Source organism: Sminthopsis crassicaudata, chromosome 6 (assembly GCF_048593235.1).
Source record: "Sminthopsis crassicaudata isolate SCR6 chromosome 6, ASM4859323v1, whole genome shotgun sequence".
In the NCBI taxonomy this organism is placed as follows: domain Eukaryota; kingdom Metazoa; phylum Chordata; class Mammalia; order Dasyuromorphia; family Dasyuridae; genus Sminthopsis; species Sminthopsis crassicaudata.
The window spans coordinates 82,272,034-82,294,981 of record NC_133622.1 but is presented as its reverse complement, the minus strand read 5'-3'; the positions used below and the strand labels follow the sequence as shown (position 1 = coordinate 82,294,981).

Sequence of the window (22,948 nt, the reverse complement as noted above, 5' to 3'; positions counted from 1 at the left end):
TATAGTATATTTCTAGATAGACATTTCAATACAATGTGAGCAGTTTGTGTCTTCTTGATAATTATGTCTTTCTTGTTTATTTTTTTGCTGCTTGCCCTCAAAGGAAGTAGAGGTTTGTATACAACTTCTCTATTTGGCATTTAAGATTTTACATGAATTTATGAATTGCAGTTATTCATACCATACTAAATTCACATTATTTTCTCTCCAGGATGATTATTTCCGTACTTGGAGTCCGGGCAAACCTTTTGATCAAGGTAAGAAATACACTATTCCAAAGTTTATTGATTTCCATTATTTTCTAACAGAAATTTTTTTGATTCTTAAGAGTCAAAAATGAAGGTGCCAAAATAATTATCTAGTAACGCAATGGAAAATCTGATAGCCAATGGATTTATTTAAATAATAATTTGAATAATACAATAACAAAAACATTAAACCAGCTAAACAGTTTTTAATATACATTGTTCTTCAGTTTGGGTTGTGCAAATAAAACAATGGACAAATAATAGTTTTTCATTTCTGGAATTTTCAGATGCCCATTTATTCTACCTAAAATTAAATATGTCCAAACTAGATGTAGTGTAATGTGCTGTTGTCTCCAGAAGCTGCCGATCGCTCTCTGGGAGGAGATCAGCTGTGTAAGCTCAAATCTCTTGGACAGATTCTTCTTCCTGTAGAGAGCCAACTTCCCTTTCTGCAGAGAGCAGCCTGAAGTCTGGTCCAGAAACAACTCCCTTTTTCCTCCAGAGCTGCCCTCTTTATCTTCCCAGAGAATGGGCGTGGGATAATGCAAGGGCTTCTGGGAAGAATTACTTCAACCAATGAACTTGCTCCTCCTAAGCATGCAAGCTCTTCCCCAGGAAAGGCCGGAACTAGAGAATTGTCAAGGACCGTCTTAGCACTTAATAAGAACCTAACAATGTAGAGTAATTTGATTTAAAAATTCATCATTGGATGGTATATTTCTTCATCATATTTCAGAATGAATGGTAGGACAGACTTTTATCTCAATAGGAGATTTGTTATTTCAGTAGACAGAGGCTATCTGGAATCTGTGAGGAAAGGAACTCTATCCTTGTAAAAACTAAGATTTATCACCTTCTGGAATATTGATTCTAAGTTTGGTCAAATTTTCTTAGCTAATGATAATAGTGAATCTGGTGAAACTTACAACGATGATTAATGGAAAAGAAAAAAAATACTTTGATGATAAACTGAAAATTGTGGTTGAAAGATAAAGGACCCATAAGTGCAAAAATGTTTGTAGCATCCATTTTTGTAGTGGCATGGAACTTTAAACCGAGTCAATGCCCATTAGTTGGAGAATGGCTGTATAAGTTATGACATATAAATGTTATAGAATATTATTATTGTATAACAAATGATCAGCAGTATGATTTCAGAAAGTCCTGGAGAGAAGTACGTGAATTAATGCCAAGTGAAGTGAGTAGACCAGCATAGCAACAGCAAGATTATATAATGATCAGTTCTGATGAATGCAGCTTTCTTCAAAAATTAAATGATTCAGGCCAATTCCAGTAGATTTGTGATTGAGAGAGCCATCTCCATTCAGAGAAAGGATTATAGGGACTGAATGTACATCACAGCTATTTTCACCTTCTTTATTATTGTTTACTTGTATTTTGTTGTTTTTTCTCATTTTTTTGATGTGATTTTTCTTATACAATATGATAATGTGGAAACAGGTATAGAGGAATTGCACATATTTAACATATATTGTATTACTTGTTGTCTTGAGGAGGGGGTAGAAGAAAGGATAGGAGAAAAAAATTGGAACATACGTTTTTGCAAGGATAAATGTTGAAAACTATGCATATATTTGGAAAATTAAAAGCTAAAAAAATTCACTCAGTACTCTATAAATTTAGGAAGGATGGACAGTGGAATTCCAGAATGACAGAGCATTATGCTTGCATGATCTAGTCTGATTCTTATTTTGAAATCAAGACCTGGGTTCAGGGTTTGCCTCTGATACATACTGGCTTTATGACAGTAGACAAGACCCTTAAACTCTCAATGAACAAAATATATATATATATATATATATATATATATATATATATATATATATATATATATACATATATACATACATATATATATATATATATTTATTTATTTATTTATTTATTTGGCTGAGATAGTTGGGGTTAAGTGACTTACCTAGGGTCCATAGTTAGGAAGTGAGTTCAGATTTTAACCCAGGTCCTCCTGACTTTAGGGCTGGTGCTCTATCCACTGTACCATCTAGCTGACCCTAAATAATTCTTTAAAACTATAAATTACAGATGAGTATCATTTTATAGCTGAAATCCCATACACCAAAAAATTAAATCAGAGGTCCAGATAGAAAAAAATAAGGATAGTGTGTGTATATATGTGTGTGTATGCTTTTTAACTTATAATCATAAATTTTATTTAATCTCATAATCTTGAAGTTTAGAAGAGACACCTTTGGAATAAATAAAAGGAATTGCTGTTTTATTCAGAGAAATAAATGATCAGAATTTGTTGGCCCCTTAAATATGAAATGAAGTAGAAAAATAATAATTGTGAATATTTAAGGATAATAAATGATAGAGACTTATTAAGTGAAATTAAAATGGTCTTCAGCATATCATTATATATATTCAGTTTTCCAAAACTGTGACTTGGCAGATGGCATTGTGACCATAATAGTGACTTATAAGTCAGTATTAATCTTCAAATGCACTAAAATAAGTGAAGTTCTTGGTAGACCGTACACAGATAATGATTGGAGAATTTTGTTTATGATCTTTAAATATTCAGAAGTTGTACATGCTTAGAAATGAGAGTATATCATGATACTGAAAACATTGAAAACTCATGAATTTTCCACTGGGGAAAAGGTCCTACCATCTGCCTAGAAGGTACTACTCATTATGGTATTAGGACTGTTTTGGTCCTGTAGTGTGAAATTTCCATGAAGAAGAAAATGAGGTAAACAATTATTCCCCTGATTGGAAAAAGTATAATGTCCAAACAACAGAATTTGTCTTGTAACAAGACAATAATTAGACTTGCATTGCCTATGCAACTCTGGAATTATATCCTGCAAATGAAATTTAAATGCCTATCCAATCTGACATGTAGTTCTGATGTTATGCAAAAATAATACAGATATTTCTAAATGTTACAACATAGATATTTCAAATGTGGTTCACAATTGATTGCATTCTTTACCAAAACAAACAAATGAAATTCTTTTTTCTCATGTATGTATTCAAATAGTTTCTCTTAGATTAGATTAAATTTGCCCAAAATAGGATATGATCACATCACTAAATAAAATATGTACATGTCTGCATTAAGTAGTTAGGATGTCCTACTTAAATAGTTATTAATATTAATATTTTTACAGTATTCTAATTAAATAACTAGGCTGAACAGCCCATGGGTCAGTTCAAATTCAGTGTCATCAGTTCTTTAGCATTATAACTATTAAATCAAGTGGATAAGATATTCCCTCATAGTCATTTTGATCAAGAAACCTTAGGGAAAATATACTGGATTGCAGAACACATATTAATAAACTTAGCAACCAATCTATCTATTTTGTTTTAAGTTAAATGTTTTAAAATTAAACATGGACATTTTAGGATGATAATTGCTCATTTAATAGTTGTTTAGAAGAGGAAATATAAAGAATACAAGGGAATGATATGAAAGAATATCATATATACAGAAAAATCATACAAATTTATTCTTCTGTTCAGATGCTTTCCTTAGAGAGGACAATATCTATTGAACATAAATATATGTGGATTCATATGCAAAACCTAATTTCATTTCATATATAAATTCAAATTCACATATACACATACATGATTGAATTTGAATTTATAAACTCTAATGTACTCATATGTATATCTATAGCTATCTGTAAATGTGGTTATAGATAGTTCCTCCCCATCTATCTCACCGAGAGCTTGGCCATCATGTAGGGTCCTCTGATATTTGCTTTGTTTACTTCGCCCTAGTATATTGTGATGCTTGCATATGTTTTTATTACTGCTATGTGATAGGGCTAGTCAGGTCAGTAAAATAAAATAACTTTTTCATTTACATATTTTTGTGGTCCTTTTGAGTTCTATGCCATGGTGAAAATACCAATCTATCTACATTTCTAACTTTTTGTCTATGTCTTCCAGAGTCTTTCTCTATCTTATCAGCTAAAACCCACACTTTATTTTCCATTCCTTCCTTTTCAAGCATGATTTTTTTCTCTTCCTTTTTCTGTTATTTAATATTCTTCATGATACTTTTTTATAATGCAGCTCATCCTTTATAAGCCATAACTTATATCTGTAACAATTCCTTTGCTTTGTAAGTTATCTTCAATTTTGATTCCTTGAAATTGATTGTGTTCTGTAACTCACAACTACATAACATTTTCAGAAAAATATTGAAATTAGAATATAGTATTTTGTATCATGTAATATACTTATGAAAGTACATGCCATACTAATCTCACTTACTTTGCTGAATTACTAGTCTAGTAGATCAGTAGAATGCATAGTCATGGCTAAGCTAAATTTTATCAAAGTATTTGATAAATAATTTAGTAGTAATTTTGAATAGAGAAAAAAGAGATAGGTTAAATTATAATAAAATTAGGCTAAAATCTGGAATAAATGAATATTAGTTAATGGTTCCCTATCAAATTTGCTGAATGTTTTTAATGTAGAACCTTAGGCATCTGTGATTTTCATAAGTTACTTGGAAAAAGTCATAAATGACATAAATGAATTTTCAAATGGCACAACTGAAAGGGATAGCTAACAAATTTGATGATAGCCTGTCAATATATTTTGGAGTATTAATTCTAACTCAATTGTTGGAAATGAGATCTGTTGAAATACACAGGAGCCACCTGACAATGGCTGCTGGAGATCCAACCCAGACCTGAGAATGAATCTCTTTTTGTGAGAGGATGATACAAGGAGACTGAGAGACAGTTCCTGTTCTTGTTCTCTTACCTCTCTGACTCCTCTTCCCTCTGCCTCCAATTTATTTCATTCCCAGTTCGCAACACTTGTGTCAGCAAAGATTGTTTTGCAACTCCTTCATATGTTATGATCCACAGCTGTGGAGGCTCTTGGAGAATTGACCTTTCCCTTTACACTCATTAGGTTAAATCTAATAAAATAAAATAAAATAGCAGTAAATTTAAAAGTTGTATTTGGCTTAAGCTAAACACTGTCCCAACTATGATATAGGGGAGTTTTATTTAGATAGTGGCTTGTCTGAATAAAAAAGAGTTAAATATTTTTGTGAGCTGAAAAAAATTTTGTTGAGTCAATAGTATATTACAGGACTTGCCTCTCCCAGCAGCAATAACAGGAACAAAATTCAGTCTTAAAATCATTTTTCCCAGTTATATATTAATTTTTTTTGGTTCTACATGTATATTCATTTTAAAAAACACATTTCCTCATAAATCATGTTAGGAGAAAGAAAATCAGAACAAAAGGGAAAAAATACAAGAGAAAAATAAAACAGAAGAAAAATTGAACAAAAAGTAATTATAGTATGTATTAATTTACATTCAGCCTCCACATTTCTCTCTATATATTTGGATGGCATATTCCATCCAAAATTTATTGAGGTTATCTTGGATCACTGAACCACTGAGAAGAAACAAATTCATCATAGTTGTATAATCTTGCTGTTGCTATGTACAATGGTTTCCTCTTTCTGCTTGTTTTGCTCAGCATTAGTTCATGTAAATCTTTCCAGACCTATCTAAAATTAGCCTGTTCATCATATTTTATAGAAAAATAATATTCTATTACTATCACATACTATAACTTATTCAGCCATTCCCTAACTGATAGGTATCTACTAATTTTCCAATTATTTAAACCACAAAAAGACCTGCTACAGACATTTTTGCCCATGTAGGTCCTTTCCCATCTTTTATGATTTCTTTGGGATAAAAACTCAGTAGTGGCACTGCTGGATCAGAGGCTTTTATACCCCTTTGGGTATAGTTCCAAACTGCTCTCCAGAATGGTTGGATCAGTTTCCAACTCCACCAATGCATTAGTATCCCAGTTTTCCCTCATCCCCTCCAACATTTATCATTATATTTTCCTGCCATCTTAGTCAATCTGAGAGGTTAACAACCTTAGAATGGTTTTAATTGTGTATGTCTCTAATCATAATGATTTAGATAATTTTTTCATATGACTACAGATGACTTTAATTTCTTCATCTGAAAATTGTCTTTTTATATTCATTGATCATAAATTTGATTCAATTGCTTATATATATATATATATGTATATATATATGTGTATATATGAAATGTGGTCTTTACAAAATTCAATATCAAGTTCCTTTAAGAGATTCATAGGTAACAGGAATTGAAAAATTGCGAACTGACTAGGCCAGAATGCAGGACAATCTCTGGATTTTATTTTTTGGGTAAATTTTTAAAAGGGCAATGGTGAGATGAGGAACATACAGAGGACATTGTGGCTTGAAGAAAATCTGAAAGACAAAAATGTAATTTAAAGTAATGATTATTTACAGCATGGATTTCTTCTGTACAGCCTAGTTCAGTTATTTTTTTCTGGCTTCATCTTCTTAAATGTCATTTTTGCTTTTTTATAGTACAAGGAGTATTTCTGTAGCACATAAGATACTGACATTGATAATGTGAAATACATTCCATTTTGCACATGTTTTTTTTTTTTTCTTTTTTTTTTTCCTTCAAGTTAAACTAAGTACCACTTAGAGGGCACCAGAGAGATGCATGATAGATGTGAACAAGATGTGTCATGTCACAAATAGCTGATTATTATTAATGGGGACATTCGCATTAATGAGATCTAAGATCCATTTGAGTATCTTGGTGTGTATTTTTGTTTCTCTTCTCTCATTTCTGTGTCTGGAAATACATTTAGATGAACTGCCCTAATTGATTCTTGGACCAATATTTCTGAAGGCTCGCTCATTTTTTCCTTTACTGCTTTTTAATGTTTTGTGCTGCAAGTGTGCTTATAATTTTGGATGTTTACATCATTTTAGAATCTCAGACTAGAGCTGGAAAGGACCTTGATAATTATATGATATAATGTTCTTCATGATCTCCCTTTATGATTTTCTGAAAATGAATTCATCTGTTAAATCCATTTTTCTATTTTTTCCACTGAGATTAGATACTTCATAGGATCACAGATTTGGAGTTATAAAGGGCTTTAAAGATCAAAGCTCATCAATGTTTGGCAAAAATTGCTGGGAAAATTGGAAATTAATATGGCAGAAACTAGCCATTGACCCACACTTAACACTGTACACCAAAATCAAGTCAAAATGGGTTCATGAGCTAGACATAAAGAATGAGATATAAATAAATTAGAGGAACATAGGATAGTTTACCTCTCAGAGACAACAATACTATATGATGATCTATTCTGATAGAAGTGGCCATCTTATTAATTTATACTGGTTTGCCCAGTGAGGGAGTTAAAAGAGCCCAGGACAAGTTGAACATCATAGTGATAGTACCAGATCTGGAACTAAGAATATTGAGATTTAAATGTTCTGCTCTGCCATTTACCTGTATAACCATAAGCATGATGGGACGGAAATAGATGAATTTTTTTTAATAGTTTTATTTACCAGATATATGCATGGGTAATTTTACAGCATTGGCAATTCACTTACTTGACATTTGTACAAAATCATTTATATCCATCTCCTTGGCTATAGTGTCCCTTAAGGCTATTCTATCTGCCCACCTGTAGGTGGCTGTGACTAGGCCACCTCACCTGCCTTTGGGCTCCAACCTGGATCACACAGAGACAGACCAACCAGGACGTGCAACCATTCTGTCTTTTTCAGTCATCCTCTCAGTGGGAGTAGCAGGAGCAAGAGCTCAAGAGCACCAGAATGCAAAAGCACAAGAGAGCAAGCTCTGCTCAGGGCTGTCTATTTATGTTGCCTTTCCTCCGGGATTGCCCGTGCCCAGCCCACTCAGCACTGTGCAGTCAGAGCCTCAACCTGGAGGCTTCTGGAGTTAGTGCTGCATCCCAGGAGGAGATCTAGCAAGAGGACATGCCCCATTGCCATCTCAAGAAAACTATAGCAGTTCTTTAATTCCTGCCAGACAAAACCTTCTGCCTCAGAGGCCAAGTCCCTTTTTACCTCCTGGGCCCGTCCTACCAGCTGAGGTGGCATACAGGCTCCGTGGAACATCTCAAAGAGAGAGCAGTGCTTCCTTGCCCCTAATATTTGGCACTCAAAGCCCCTATATGAGCACATAGACTATTGACACAATCTCCAAATGGCTCTCACTTCCTTCCACCCTCAGAGCTGCAATTTGGATATATCAATTAAGATATTTCTAAAGCTCAGGTCTGACCATATAACTTCCTTCCCCAAGAACCTATAATGTCTCCTATTTATTTCTAGGGTTAAATACTAACTCTTTTTGACATTTGAAGCCCTGTACAATCTGGCCTAGGGGGATTAAATGAATTACCTAAATCCTATGGATAATTTGAATCAGAGCTGAGATTTCAACTCAGTTTCTCATGATTCCAGCGTTTTTTAATATCAGCATAGGAGTAATAACAAATAAAATATGAAGTATGATTTGGTATATTGGAAAATCTTTCTCACTTTTACTCTGTTTCTGTATGTGGATGTTTCTTGATTTCTATTTATCATTTATTCATTCCCAGTCACCTTTCTCAATGAGAATATTTCCTACTTAATTCTCTAAGGAGATATCAAATTGTCAAAGAAATTTATTATGAATTGGTCATTTTTTTTGTCCCTCTCAGTATAACTAACTGAAAATTTTGAGCTAACTTCTTTAAAATGCTGGTAAATGTCACATCCAGTTTGTAACTTCTATCAGCTTTTTGCTAGAAATAAATTCTTATGACTAAGTTATTAATTTGAAAAATTAAAGCTTATGATAGAAATATTATGTCTTAAATATGGTACTAATGGTAGGTCCAACCATATAAAAATTACATGTGTATGTGTGTGTGTGTGTGTGTATGTGTGAGGGAGGGAGGGAGGGAGAGAGAGAGAGAGAGAGAAAAAGAGAGAGAGAGAGAGAGAGAGAGAGAGAGAGAGAGAGAGAGAGAGAGAGAGAGAGAGAGAGAGAGAGAGATTGAGTTTGAATGTGGAATTAGAATTAAGCTGTTTTTGAAAACACAAATGATTTCCAATCAATCATCTATGCTATGATCTTAGTTCACTTCCCTATATAAATTGACTTTACTTCATAGAAGCATTAAATGCTCAATGTCCTGTGAAGTTTTTCAAATATAAATGTGAATGTTTATATGTATGGTGATCTCAGCCTCAAATGCAATAATGGTATATACTATGTTTTATAGAACATGTCACTTTATTGAATGCTAACAAAATGCGCTAGTATTTGTTTTTGTTTTTAAACTGGTATCCCCATAGCTGCTTATTATTTTGTAAACATTACTTCATATACATATCCATCAGTCTGTTTCAACATTTCTTATTATTAGATTAACACTGAAAATATTCATTATTCTGGATACGGCCTGTCTACTCAGATAGGTATTTGTTTTTTATGGAAGTTAGCATCACCCAACTTATGTGGTTTACTATTTGGAGAACAATAAAATCCCATCACCTCTTTTAAGGAGTTTGGTGAAGGTAGGCCATATAGCTGTTGAGTGCTCCCTTGATTTTGATCACTTAAGATAACTATTATCTTTTCAACCCCCTCTCTGTCCCCAAAATGAAAGGAAATAAAAATAATCTTATTATTGACCCTGACTCTTGTCTCTGAAAAAAAAAATGAAGTTATTTTATGAGTCCTCGGTGAATTGATTCAAATTAGATCCTAAGGTGATTTGTGTCCTGTCTGATGATAGAATCTTTTCTTCATGTGTCTTTTTTCCCTTGGAGAGAAGATGAACTATTACAGCTAAAAAGGAGACTCAGCCGAATGTAGAACCACCCACTGGTTCCACTTACCACCTAGAATGCTTCAAGGGATTTTTATGGCAACATTAAGTTAGTATATGCTTAGTAAAGGTATATTTGCTGTAGTATTATTTTTGAAGAGTATCAGGAGACTTTTTTGTACTACAAAATCATATAATTTATCCCAATTTCAAACATAAGTGACTTCAAAATTATCCTTGGCTTTTGGATTATCTGCACCACTGCCTCTCTCTGTAAGTGCAACTAATTGAGAATTAACTCTACAGAAATAATTGGATACAGAATTATGATTCTCTATCTGTTATACCTTATAAATTGAAAATAAAAAAAGCAGTTTCCAAGTGCAAAAAGAAGTGAATCCATATGATTATAAAGACTAAGTATTTTAAATGCAATTGAATGTTCACTTTCGTTTTTGCAGATTTCTGAACAAACCTAATATTATTAAATAATATATGTATTAGATATTATATATGCATAAAATTAGATTTTGGTTGCATTTTTTTCTAATAATCTCACATGATCTTATATATGGACATTATTATCTTAAGCTTGAAAATGTAATTGGAGGTTGGGCTGGTTACTAAAGCTACTATTTTAGCTGATGTGGTCTCAGCATATATTTTGTTTATTTTCTTGGAGATTTTTTTGAAGGCTTGATGATTTGTATTTATACAAACAAATATACATTCAAGCAAGGGAAAGAGAGAGACAGAGAGAGAGAGAGAGAGAGAGAGAGAGAGAGAGAGAGAGAGAGAGAGAGAGAGAGAGAGAGAGAGAGAGAGAGAGAGAGGGAGAGGGAGGAAGAAGAAGGAAGGAGAGAGGAAAGGGAGAGGGGAGAAAGAGTTGAAGGTCCTGGGAGTAAGAAAAAAAAATATTAGCAACTTTTTCAAGAACTTGAACTGCCCATAAGCTTTTCCCTTCAGTTTTTTTTTTTCAGAAGGGAAGTGGTTTTATAACATTTTGTCCTAGCATAATGTTTTTTAAACTTTAAATGAAGAAATTTTAATTGTATTTTTATAGTCTGTGAATTTCTATTCTATTTCATACAAGTCAGAACTTGAACTTGCTTGATTAGTCTAAATTTAGGCTTAGCTTAGAGCATAAAGGACTATCTGGTCCAACCCTTTTTTATTATCGAGATGACAAAACTGAGCCCCAGGATGCATTTAAAAGCTTTCTCTAATGGGGCAGACTGCCTTCTATTGATACTTTCTTATAATTTATTTACATCTTTCCCACGTCTTTTGAAAATTCTCTGCAAGTGAATGATCCAACAAGAGTTGCCAACTTGGCTTGAAATTCATAGTTCTCAAGCTTTTTGATTTCAGGACATCTTTTTTAATATCAAAAAAATTTTAAGTGTCCCAAAATATTTTTATTTGCATGGGGGTATATTTACCAATATTTACCATTTCAGTAGTTAAAATGTCTTGATATTATTATGAAAAAAGATTTGACCCAAAAGAACTCTTGAAAGTATTTCAGGGACCTTTTGGGGACCCAGACCTCACCTTGCGAGCCTCTAATCTTGATATGCTGACATTATATGGCTACCACTGCACCATATTGACTGTCCAATGAAATTCATAGCCAGTCTAGCTTTTGTTGCAGTTTTCTAGTCATACATTTGTTTGATAGTAGTATCTTTATTAACTTCATAATTTATTATATTCTGTATCCTGTTTATGTATAATGTGTTTCTCCATATTTTTGTAATCTGTAATTTTGAGAACCTTTAGCATTAGATATTATACCCTATGAAAACTAATGTATCAAAAATAATTTAGTTTCAAGGAGAAACTTGGAGTCATAAATAATATTTAATTTCTTCAGTTTACTCTACTTGCATTATTTCTCCTCTGTTTATTACATAGATGTTCACATATATAAACATATCATAAATATATACACATACATATATGTATAAGTTCTACACTTTTATTATTGTGGTAATTTTTTTTATCATCTAACTAGTCTGAGCAAGAAACAGAACACCAACCTCATTTATTCTAGAGCAACTTCTAGAAATCTTTTTGCTTCCCAAGAATTATTTATAGACCCTTTCTGTATGCTGTGGCATTGCCTTTGTGAGTCATCCTTTTCCAACCTTATATTATCCATGTGATCTATAGTAAGATGGATGATGGAGAAAATAGATAGTTACATTTGTCTGACTGCCCAGGTTGTCAGATTGTCCAAGGCAGCTGTATCCATTTGCTTGGCAATGAATGAACTGTTACATCAGCAGTTTTGCAATTCTGAAGGGCACATGCATCATCAAAGGAAATGATTTTGAATAGAGCCAAGGGATACAGAGCAAGTTGTCTTTATGTTTGCAGTCCCTCTTCACTTTCTTCCCTTGCAGTTAGGGCAAAATTCCCTTCTGAATCTTAAAATTTTTTGATATATAAAAAGTTATTTTTTCCTTAGCCCTGCATCTGTCGTTGTATAGTACTATTATTTTTCGTTTTTGTTTTTGCTTTTACCAAACTGGTATCTGAGCCAACCATTGTTAGTTATACTTTGATATTTGTTGTTGGGGACTAATTCTAGGAAATCTGAGGATTCAGATAAGCTATTAAAGGTCACAAGTTCAGCTTTAGGCATTCTCTGTAAGAACAATTTATTACTGCTTAGATACCCATTCATATTTAATGAAATCTCTGCCTCAGTTTTGCAATGGTATAGGATACAGCGATAGATCTAGTCTCCTGGGGAACACAATTGTTGCCACATTCTGAAGTTTGGCAGTCAGGTACCATATACAAGAAAGCTCAAAGAAGGACTGGACCACTTTAAACAAAACACTGAATCTCTACTTTGAGCCAGGTTTCCTCATTCTATATAGTTAATGGCACTGACCATTCTGACATGTCATACAACAACTTTCTTTGAGGAAAAAAAAAAAGGTCTTGAAAAAGGCACAGTATTTGTTGTCATATGACTTTGTTTTTTCTCTTCTCTGGAGGCTTCATCCCAATTTTTATTTTTCAACATTTCTGCCTTCCAATCTATGTGTAACACAGTGTAGTAACACCAGCAGTGTTAGCTGACCATATCAAGTTAAACTTTAGAGAGTTGATGGAATGGCAAAGAATATAGTTTATCTGATGTTTGATTAGTCTCTTTCTTCCCTACACCTTTAGAAAGAGGTGCTTTCTCAGGATGTTTGTTGAATGCCCCATGTCTCCTGAATTGAATGTCCCCTTTCTTCTCTTCCTTCTGACAACAGAGAACACATAACTTGTTAAACTCGTTGAATCTTAAACAGAGCAGTCTGGGATACAGATGAAAGGATATCAAGTAGTATTTAGAATTTAAGGACCTTGGTTCAATTCCCATTCCTTGAGCAAATTTCATCTTTGATACTTGGTACCTGTCTGACTGTGCATAGCACTTAATTTCAGCATTACTCAGTTTATTCATATGAAAAATGAAAGTTGTACTGGAAAACTAAAACAGAAAAAAATAAGGAAACTTCATTCTTAAAGTAGAGCATGTGTACATACAATTTAAGTGTCCTCAGGGATTTTAATTTCTTTTTCAGATGTCTTTAATTTGTTCTTTTGTGAGAAAATGATGCTCTCATGAAATAATGTAGAATCAAAATAAACTTTTAAGTCAGAGGACATGGTTTTGAGTTCAACATTTATAAACTTGAAAAAAGGTGAACTTTTTTGAATTGTAGTTACCTCATTTGTAAAGTGGGATTAAAATTACTTAGGCTTTCATTTAAGATAAAGTCTGGTATGGCATATAGAGTTATGGACTTGGAATCAAGAAGATCATGCATTTCAGATGTTTATATTGTGTGAGACTGTGAAAGATACTTTTCTCTTTATTATCTTTATAAAATAGAGGTGTTAATAGCACAAATATAACAGTTGTTCTACAGAGAAGAAGAGTAAAGATATTTAAACTACCTTTGCAAGCCTTAAATCTCTTTGTCAGCCACAATTACCATCATCATCATCATCATCATCATCATCATCATCATCATCATCATCATCATCATTAAGCAATAGGATTGTTGTGAGATTTCAAAAAGGTATCATAGGTATCTGGAACAAGATTTAGAGTTATAAGCCCTTCTTTCAGATCTTCATGCTGATATTTCCTTGCTATGTGACCTTCAGCAAGTTTAAGATTCAACATCCTCAATAGTAAAATGAAACTGGTTAGATAATATATAATCCCTGGCAAACCATAAAGTACTAAGTAACAAATGGATGAAAACAAAATAAAACAAAACTTTGATAAGTATCTGCTTTATACCGTTAAACTTCTACATAAAAGAATATTATTTTTGATACTAAATTTTAATGTTGCTTGATTTTTTATTGATCATTTTCTGATACAATGAAAAGAAACTCTAAAGAACTATTTATACAAGTCATATGGGTTCTCCGTGTTTTAACAGTATCTTGGCATTTTGTAGCTTTCTTTTTCAAAGAAGTTCTTAATTAAATAAATTTGAGTTTTTAAAGAAAGACCAAATGCTTGATTGATTCATTCAGTTATTCACCAGAAATGACTAGTCTCTGCCAACAAAAATGCCTACTGTGTGCATTACACTTTGTGAGTCTGCGGAGGACAATCTTTATAAATGAAACATAATTAACTTACCTCAAGGAGCAAAAACATCATAAGCACTATGAAGCATCATCTACATATAGTCCACATGTAGATATATCATATCCCCAGACCTTAGAAAGTATTTGTTGAAATGAATTGGATATAGACAAAAATAAAAGTGGCACAAATTTGGCTAAATGGAGTTCAGTGAAATGAAATATACAGAACATCCTACTGTGTTTTTCTTTTCTTAAATGCATTTAGTGATGCCTTTTTTTATGCCATGATCATTTCTGTCCTCTCCTTGCAGATTGTAGGAACTTCTTAGTAAAGAAAAATAATTAGGCAAAATCATGACACAAAGACCATGGCTGACAATGAATACAATACCAATTGTGCAATTGTTTTCTGAAAATAATTTCATTGAATTTTGAATGAAATAAACATCACCTTTATTTGAAATGATAGCATGCTATTTGTTTGAGTAGACATTTGCCCATTGCAGTTGGTCTTGATTCTTTTGAGCTGTTTTGGTCATTTTCCTCTGGATGGTTTACAGATGGTAAAAATGATACTAATTTGCATCTTAATTGGTTTAACAGAACTATGCCAGATTGATATCTGTTGGACAGTATAATTCTTTTGTTTCCTCTGAAGCAACTAATATGACAGTAGATTTAACTTGGAGACCAGTAGTTCTTGATTTCTTTCTATTTTCTACCAAAGTGTCTCAATGTTAATTGGAAAGAACTACCTTATAAATATTAGATGAGAGTTGCTTTTTTGTTGTTGTTTTCCCCAGGGCTATTCAAATCTTAGTATCTCTTTATATTCCCTTTATGCTAATAATAATAATAATTTTAGCCACTTGTAGAATTCTCCCATTTAACATTAGAATTGAAGTATCTAAACTTACTTTTGCTCACAGAAAGCATGTAGAACTCAAGGCCCTAAAGAGCCAGAGTGTTGCAATAGAATAAGGGCTGAACATTGTAGACAATGACAAAAAAAATAAAAATAAAAATAAATAAAAAAAACCTGTGGACTCAAATAATACATTGGACATTAGAGGTGTGGCTTTAAATGTGTCACTTAACCTGAGCCTCAATTTTTCATCTTTGATTGGGAAGGTTGTGGTAGTAATCAGTCCTTAGTAGAGCATAGATTTAGCATTGGTTAAGAAATGTAATAGTTCTGATTATCATTTTCAAATTCAAACAAAAATCTGAGACATTTAACCATAAATAAAGATTCCTGCAGGCCATATATTGACTTAGGAAATCATGTTAATGTTTTTATCTTATATTTTATTTTTATTTATTCAGCTAAATTCATCCCAATTATCTTTGAATCTTTTTTTGAGGCACAGCCTTGCCTTGGGACACAAGTTTGATATATTTATTGGGTTCAGACCAATCCTGCTATCATAAAAATGATACAACTGAAGCAAAAATGCTTAAATAAATTTTTCAAAGTTGCACAGGGAAGAAGTGGCAGAGACTAAATTTGAATGTATCTACTGATTCCAATTCCACCATACTTTTCATTATTTATACTTTCATTATATACCTATAGTAAAAAGCTGACTGTGGTCATGAAGTTTAAATGAAATAAACATAGATTGAAATCTAAAAGAGATTTTAGACACATTCATTCTAACACTTCATTCCCATAGATGTAGGAGCTGTGAATAATAGGGAAACAAAATGATTTCCCCACTATAACTTATTTCATATTTGCCTAAAGGGTGATTTGAAAACATGCCATCCTATTCTACTTCTCATGCTCCAACCACTACATCATATTGCCTCAACAACAACAAAAAGAAGAAAAACATTTTCAGCGCTCTATCTGACTTGGGAGGTACAGTGGATGAAGTGCCCAGAAAACAGCATCAGACACATAACAACTGTGTTATACTGAACAAGTCACTTGACTCTATTTGGCCCACTTCCCTAATCCATAAAATGAACTAGAGAAGGAAATGGCAAACCACTTTAGTACCTCCTCTGAGAAAACCGTGATTAATTGCAAAGAGTTAGAATGACTAAAACAAATAAACAACAATATTACATGATTTGAGAACAAACTTCAAAGTATGAATATACAAGGATTTTGGTTTGTTTTTCTCTGGACTTGTAATTTCACTGTTATACAAAAATGCAATGGAGGAAACAACATTACTGATAAAGTCCAGTAACTCTTGTGTACCTTAGTCTTGAAAGTGTATTAGTATCAGTGTTCCAAGCTAAAGTGATGTCCTGAGGTCACCGAGTCAATAGATATCAGAGGTAAGAATTTTCTCATTCCTAGATCATCAGGGATCTATTTGTACCTACTCTTTGACAATGCATCCTTCTCTCTCACTCCATGTGCCTCTGGGTGGATATATCTAGGTATGTCTTTGTCTCTGTGTCTGTCTTTGCCCTATGTATATATATATATATATATATATCCTATATAATATCATATATATATTCTCTACCCATAAATCTGAGTAGTCTTAAACTATTAAAAGAGAACCCTAAATTATTAAAAGAGAAGCATATATAGTTATATGCATATGTATATAATTATATATACACATGCATATGTACACACATTATATATGTACACAAAAACTCATGAAAACTTATTTATATTATTCAGAACCTTTTATAAGACATAAGAATCTATTTATCATCTAATCTCGCCTCAGACCATTTAAAGTTAAGAGGGAACTTAGAGGCCATCTAGTCCCCTATCTTCCTCATTTTAGAGATGAAAATATTGACGTCTACAAAAGTAAAGTAACATTTCAGGGTAGAAATGTAATCCAAGTTCTCTTACTCCAGTTTTAGACAATTATGCCTTGCTACTTTGTAAACCTTAAAAACACTTTGTGAAAGCAAGTTTAAAAAAAATCAGACCTGTACTTTATTCAGGATGAGAACTCTTGGTATGGAAATCCTTTTCATTTCCTAATGTTAGTTTTAGAATTCTCTGTTTCCCTCTGAAGATCACTGGTTTCTCAGGTTCATATATTGGTTTGTGTTAGAAACAAGTCCCGAGTCTATGCTTTCCTCATTGTAAAGTTATCTACTATTTCACACTATCACCATGGAAGCCCAGAGAATAGGTAAAGTAAAACTTCTTAAATGTGGGTCACAACTCAATATCAGGTCATATAACAAAATTATGATTTATCATCAGTAAAGGTTTGATTTGTGTATCTATTTTATATACTTCTATATCTGAGACATAAAAATTTCTCAGGTGAAAAGTAGTCCTGAGTGAAAAAAGATTAAGAAACCTTGATATAAACATTCCATATTTTTCATTCATAAAATAAAATAACATGTAATAGGATTATGGGATTATAAAATCATAGATCTCACATTGCATCAACCACCTTCACTTTAGATATAAGGAAACTGAAGTCAAAGAAGCTTAATTGCCTTCAAAGAAAGGGCCTCTGCATTTACATTCTTTTCTTGCTTTCTCTGTATTATTAATTCTGAATCAGAACAACATTATAATAAGAACAATGAATTAATCTGATAGAGATGAAGATCCAAATTCTTCAAAACATAGCCCTTGTCAACTAAAACAACAAAAAGTGTTTTGAGAAAAAATTAACCAGTGAGTACCATTGTGGGTGTCAAATTTTCAATCACAGAGGGAATTTGGCCAGAGGGAAAGTTCATCATATAAAACTGTTTCCTTTGAGTCAATCTGTTTTGCCATATTGATGGGGAGAAGTTCTAGTTAAAATATTTGCTGTCATGAATACAGCCAAAATATTCTGGAAGTGTTGAATAGTCTCTTTTAACTCCCCAGATATAGAATAGATTCTGTTTCCAGAGAGAGATGAGAGCAGACTTTAGGCTCTCTGGAAACTTCCTAATAAAACTGACTAAGCCAGGGAGGTCAGGTCCCCTGCTACCTGTTTATGTTCTGGTGTGATTCCATCCTAAGATATATATATATATATATATATATATATATATATATATATATATATATATATATATATATATATATATACATACATGTGTATATATATTATATATATATACATATAGATAGATAGATAGATAGATAATTTATGACTGAGGTGAAAAAGAAGGGTATGAGAAACAAAAAGATGAGATTTTTGAAAATTTAAATAGATGGACTAAAAGATGTTTCCTGTTATGTTGCAAATTTTATTTCACAGAAACCTCTTCACAAAAAAATTTAATTTTGGAATAGGGGAACAGGGCACACATTTTAATCTAGGTATACAAACTGGAAAATATATAAAGCACATTTAGGTTTTGTGCAGGTTTCCTCTGGCATACAATTAGGTGGTCTCCTTTTTATCATTTCATGACCTGTCAATAGAATACAACTAAATTTGAACCAAAACACTCCATATTCCATCTCCTTGCTTACTTTATTTTTTAATTGAGTTTCCCCAGTTAAATGTAGAAACATCATTTTTTGGTTATACTTGTACATTATAGGTTTTTTTTTTTTTTTACATTTCCTTATGAATAATGTTGGGAGAGAAAAAAATCAGGTCAAAAGGGAAAAGTCACAAGAGAAAAAAGAAGAAAAAAGGGAAAAATGGTGAACATAGCATGGGTTGATTTACATTCAGTCTTCATAGTTTTCCATCCAAAGTTTACTGGGGTTGTCTGGATCATTGGATCACTGAGAAGAAATCATTGGTCATTGAACAATATTGCTGTTTTGATGTACAATGTATTCCTGGTTCTGCTTGTTTTACTCAATGCTAATTAATAAATCCTTCCAGGCCTTTCTAAAATAAGTCTGTTCATCATTTTTATAGAACAATACTATTCCATTATATTCATGTACCATAAGCCATTTCCCAATTGGTGGGCATCTACTCATTTTCCAATTCCTTTCTACCACAAAAAAAAAAGCTGCTACAAACTTTTTGCACATGTGAGTACTTTTCCTTCTTTTTTTGTTTTCTTTGGGAAACCTGCATAGCAATGCTGGTTCAAAGGATAGGCATGGTTTTATAGCTCTTTGGGCATAAATCCAAACTGCTCTCCTAGAATGGTGAGTTAGTTCATGACTCCACCAACAATGTGTTAGTGTCCCATTTTTCCTACATCCCCTCCAACATTTATCATTATCTTTTCCTATTATTTTAGTCAATCTGAGGGAACTTTTAATTTGCATTTCTCTTAATCAATAGTGTTTAGAGCATGTTTTCATATGAATATTGATGGCTTTAATTTTGTAATCTGAAAATTTTCTGTTCATATCATTTGATCATTTACCAATTGAGAATAAATATTCTTATAAATTTGACTCAGTTCTTTTTATATTTTAGAAATGACATCTTTATCAGAAATTACTATCTATAAAACTATAAAAATCACCCTTTATTCCCAAATCATATATCATTTTCATCATTATTTTGGTATGGGGTATAAAATATAGGTCTATGCCAAGTTTCTAGCATATTATTTTCCAGTTTGCCCAGCAATTTTTGTGAAATAGTGAGTTCTTATCAAAGAAGCTGGAATTTGGCGGGTTTTATCAAACACTTGGTTACTATAGTCATTGATTATTGTGTCATACATATCTAACCTATTCTCACTCTATTTCTTAGCCACTATCATATGGCTCTATGAATATTTTTTTGGTGGTTTGATTGGTTTAGTACTAAAGAAGTAGACAAATTTATGTGAAATTATCATTTTATTCTATTAATTTGGCATGAATAATTTATATTTTCCCAGTTGTTTAGATCTGATATTCTTTGTATGAAAAAGTGTTTTATAATTCTGTTTATATAATTCCACAGTTTGTCTTGGCAGGTAAATACTCAAATATTTTATTTTTGTCTACAGTTATTTTAAATGGATTTTTTCTTTGTATCTCTTGCCACTGGGCTTTGTCAGAAATATATGGAAATCACAATTATTTGTGCATATTTATTTTATATTTTGCAACTTTATTAAAGCTTTTAGTTGCACCAAGTAGGTTTTTGAGTAATCGTCTGTAATTCTCTAAAAATATGATATTATCTGCAAAATGTTGTGGTTTTATCTCCTTATTGCCTATTCCAGTTTCTTTGATTTTTTTTTCTTTTCTTATTGCTAAAACGAAGGTTTCTAGTACAATATTGAATAATAGGGCTGATAATGGGCATCCTCATTGTAACTCTAATCTTTTTGGAATCACTGTAGCTTCTTCCCATTACAGATGATGCTCGCTGATGGTTTTAGATAAATGCTGCTTATGATGTCAAGGAAACCTTTATTTATTCTTATGGTCTCTTAGAGTTTTTAATAGAAATGGATGCTGTATTTTGGCAAAAACTTTTTCTGCATCTATTGAAATTATCATAGATTTATGTTGGTTTTGTTGCTGATATGATCAATTATATCAATAGCCTTGCATTCCTGGCTTAAATCCCATTTGGTCATAGTGTATGATCTTGCTGATAAGTTATTGAAATGGCTTTACTAATATTTTATTTAAATTTTTTTAGTGATATTCATTAGGAAGATTGGTCTATAATTTTCTTTCTCTGTTTTTAAGCTCTTCCTGGTTTAGGTATCAGCACTACATTTGTGTAATAGCCTATTTTTTTCCAAATAGTTAATTGTTGGAATTAATTAATTGGAAATAATTCTTCTTTACCATTTGGAAGAATTCACTTGTCAATCCATCTGGCCTTGTAATTTTTTTTTTCCTTAGGAAGTTATTGAAGGCTTGTTCAATTTATTTTTCTAAGATGGGGTTATTTAAGTAATTTATTTCCTGTCCCATATTTGTGGGCAATTTATATTTTTATAAATATTCATCCATTTCAATTAGATTGTTAAATTTGTTAGCATACAGTTGGACAAAATAGCTTCTAATTATTTCTTTAATTTCTTCTTCACTGATAGTAACTTCACCCTTTTCATTTTTGATACTGTTTATTAGATTATTTCTTTCTTTTATCTAATCAAATTAACTAAAGGTTTATCAATTTTGTTTTTTTTTCATAAAACCAACTCTTAGTTTTATTAATTTGTTCAATAGTTTTCTTACTTTCAATTTTATCAATCTCTCATTTGATTTTCAGAATTTCTAATTTAGTATTTAATTGAGGGGGTTATTTTTTTCTAGCTTTTGAAATTGCATTCCAATTAATTGATTTCTTCTTTCTTTATTTTATTCACGTAACTATTTATAAATATAATAGTTCCTCTATGAACTGCTTTTGATGCATCCCATAGATTTTGGTATCTTGTCTTATTAGAGTAATTTTCTTTAAATTATTGTTTCTGTGATTTTTTGTTTGATCCACTCATTCTTTAGAATCAGATACTTTAATTTCCAATTGGGTTTTAGTCTATCTTTCCCTGACCCTTTATTGAATATAAGTTTTTTGCATCATGATCAGAAAAGAAATAATTTACTTTTTCTGCCTTACTGCATTCAATTGGAACATTTTTTATACACTAATATATGGTCACTTTTTGTATGTGTGTAAGTGACATATACTGCTGAGAAAAATATATTACTTTGTATCCCTATTCAGTTTTTTCTAAAATTCTATAATAGATAAGTTTTCTAAATTTATATTACCTCCCTAGTTTCTTTTTTTAAAATTTATTTTGTGATTACATTTCTTTTATTCTGAGAGATGGAGGTTGAAGCCCCCTATTTATTTACTGTTTATTTCTTTAACTGGCTTAATTTCTTTTTTATCATAATTTTAATGCTATACTATTTGAAGCATATACATTAAGTATCAAAATCACTTCATTGTGTAAGATACCCTTTAACAAGATGTAGTTTCCTTCATTATTTCTTTTAATTGGATTTATTTTTACTTTGCTTTATCTGAGATCAGAATTGCTACTACTTGCTTTTTTTTTCTTATTTCAACTGAAGCACCATTGCCATGTATCTTTCTGTTTCAAAAGTATTTCTTGTAAACAACATACTGTAGGATTCTGGTTTTTAACCACTCAGCTATCTTCTTCCATTTTATGGGAAAGTTCATCCCAATCTCAATCAGCATTGTTATTACCAGTTATGTATTTCCTTTCATATTCCTTCCTCTCTTGTAAATATTTTCTTCTCTCTTTCTACCCTTTCCATGTTTAGTAATGTTTACATCTCTTTTGTCTTCCAGAACATGTTATTTCAGACCCTTTAATCCTTTATTGTAGAAGTTTCCAGATACTGGGTAATCCTGTGTGTGTTTCCTCAATACCTATATTGAGTGTTGGTTTGTTTATTTTTTTCTATCAGTTTGCAATTTTCCCCCTTCAGATTATAGTTCAGGGATTTTGCAACAAAGTTCCTTTTTTCTTCTCTCTCTCTCTCTCTCTCTCTCTCTCTCTCTCTCTCTCTCTCTCTCTCTCTC

At 32.0% G+C, this 22,948-nt stretch overlaps 1 protein-coding gene across 2 annotated transcripts in view; it reads left to right on the top strand.

Moving 5' to 3' along the window:
• The window catches only part of SPOCK3 (SPARC (osteonectin), cwcv and kazal like domains proteoglycan 3), a 618,678-nt gene that overhangs the window by 176,012 nt on the left and 419,718 nt on the right, over nucleotides 1-22,948 (top strand). For both annotated transcript variants that reach the window (XM_074275104.1, XM_074275105.1), the window contains exon 3: nucleotides 212-257. In XM_074275104.1, the coding sequence (XP_074131205.1) occupies nucleotides 212-257 (46 nt within the window). The remainder of the gene's footprint in view (nucleotides 1-211; nucleotides 258-22,948) is intronic.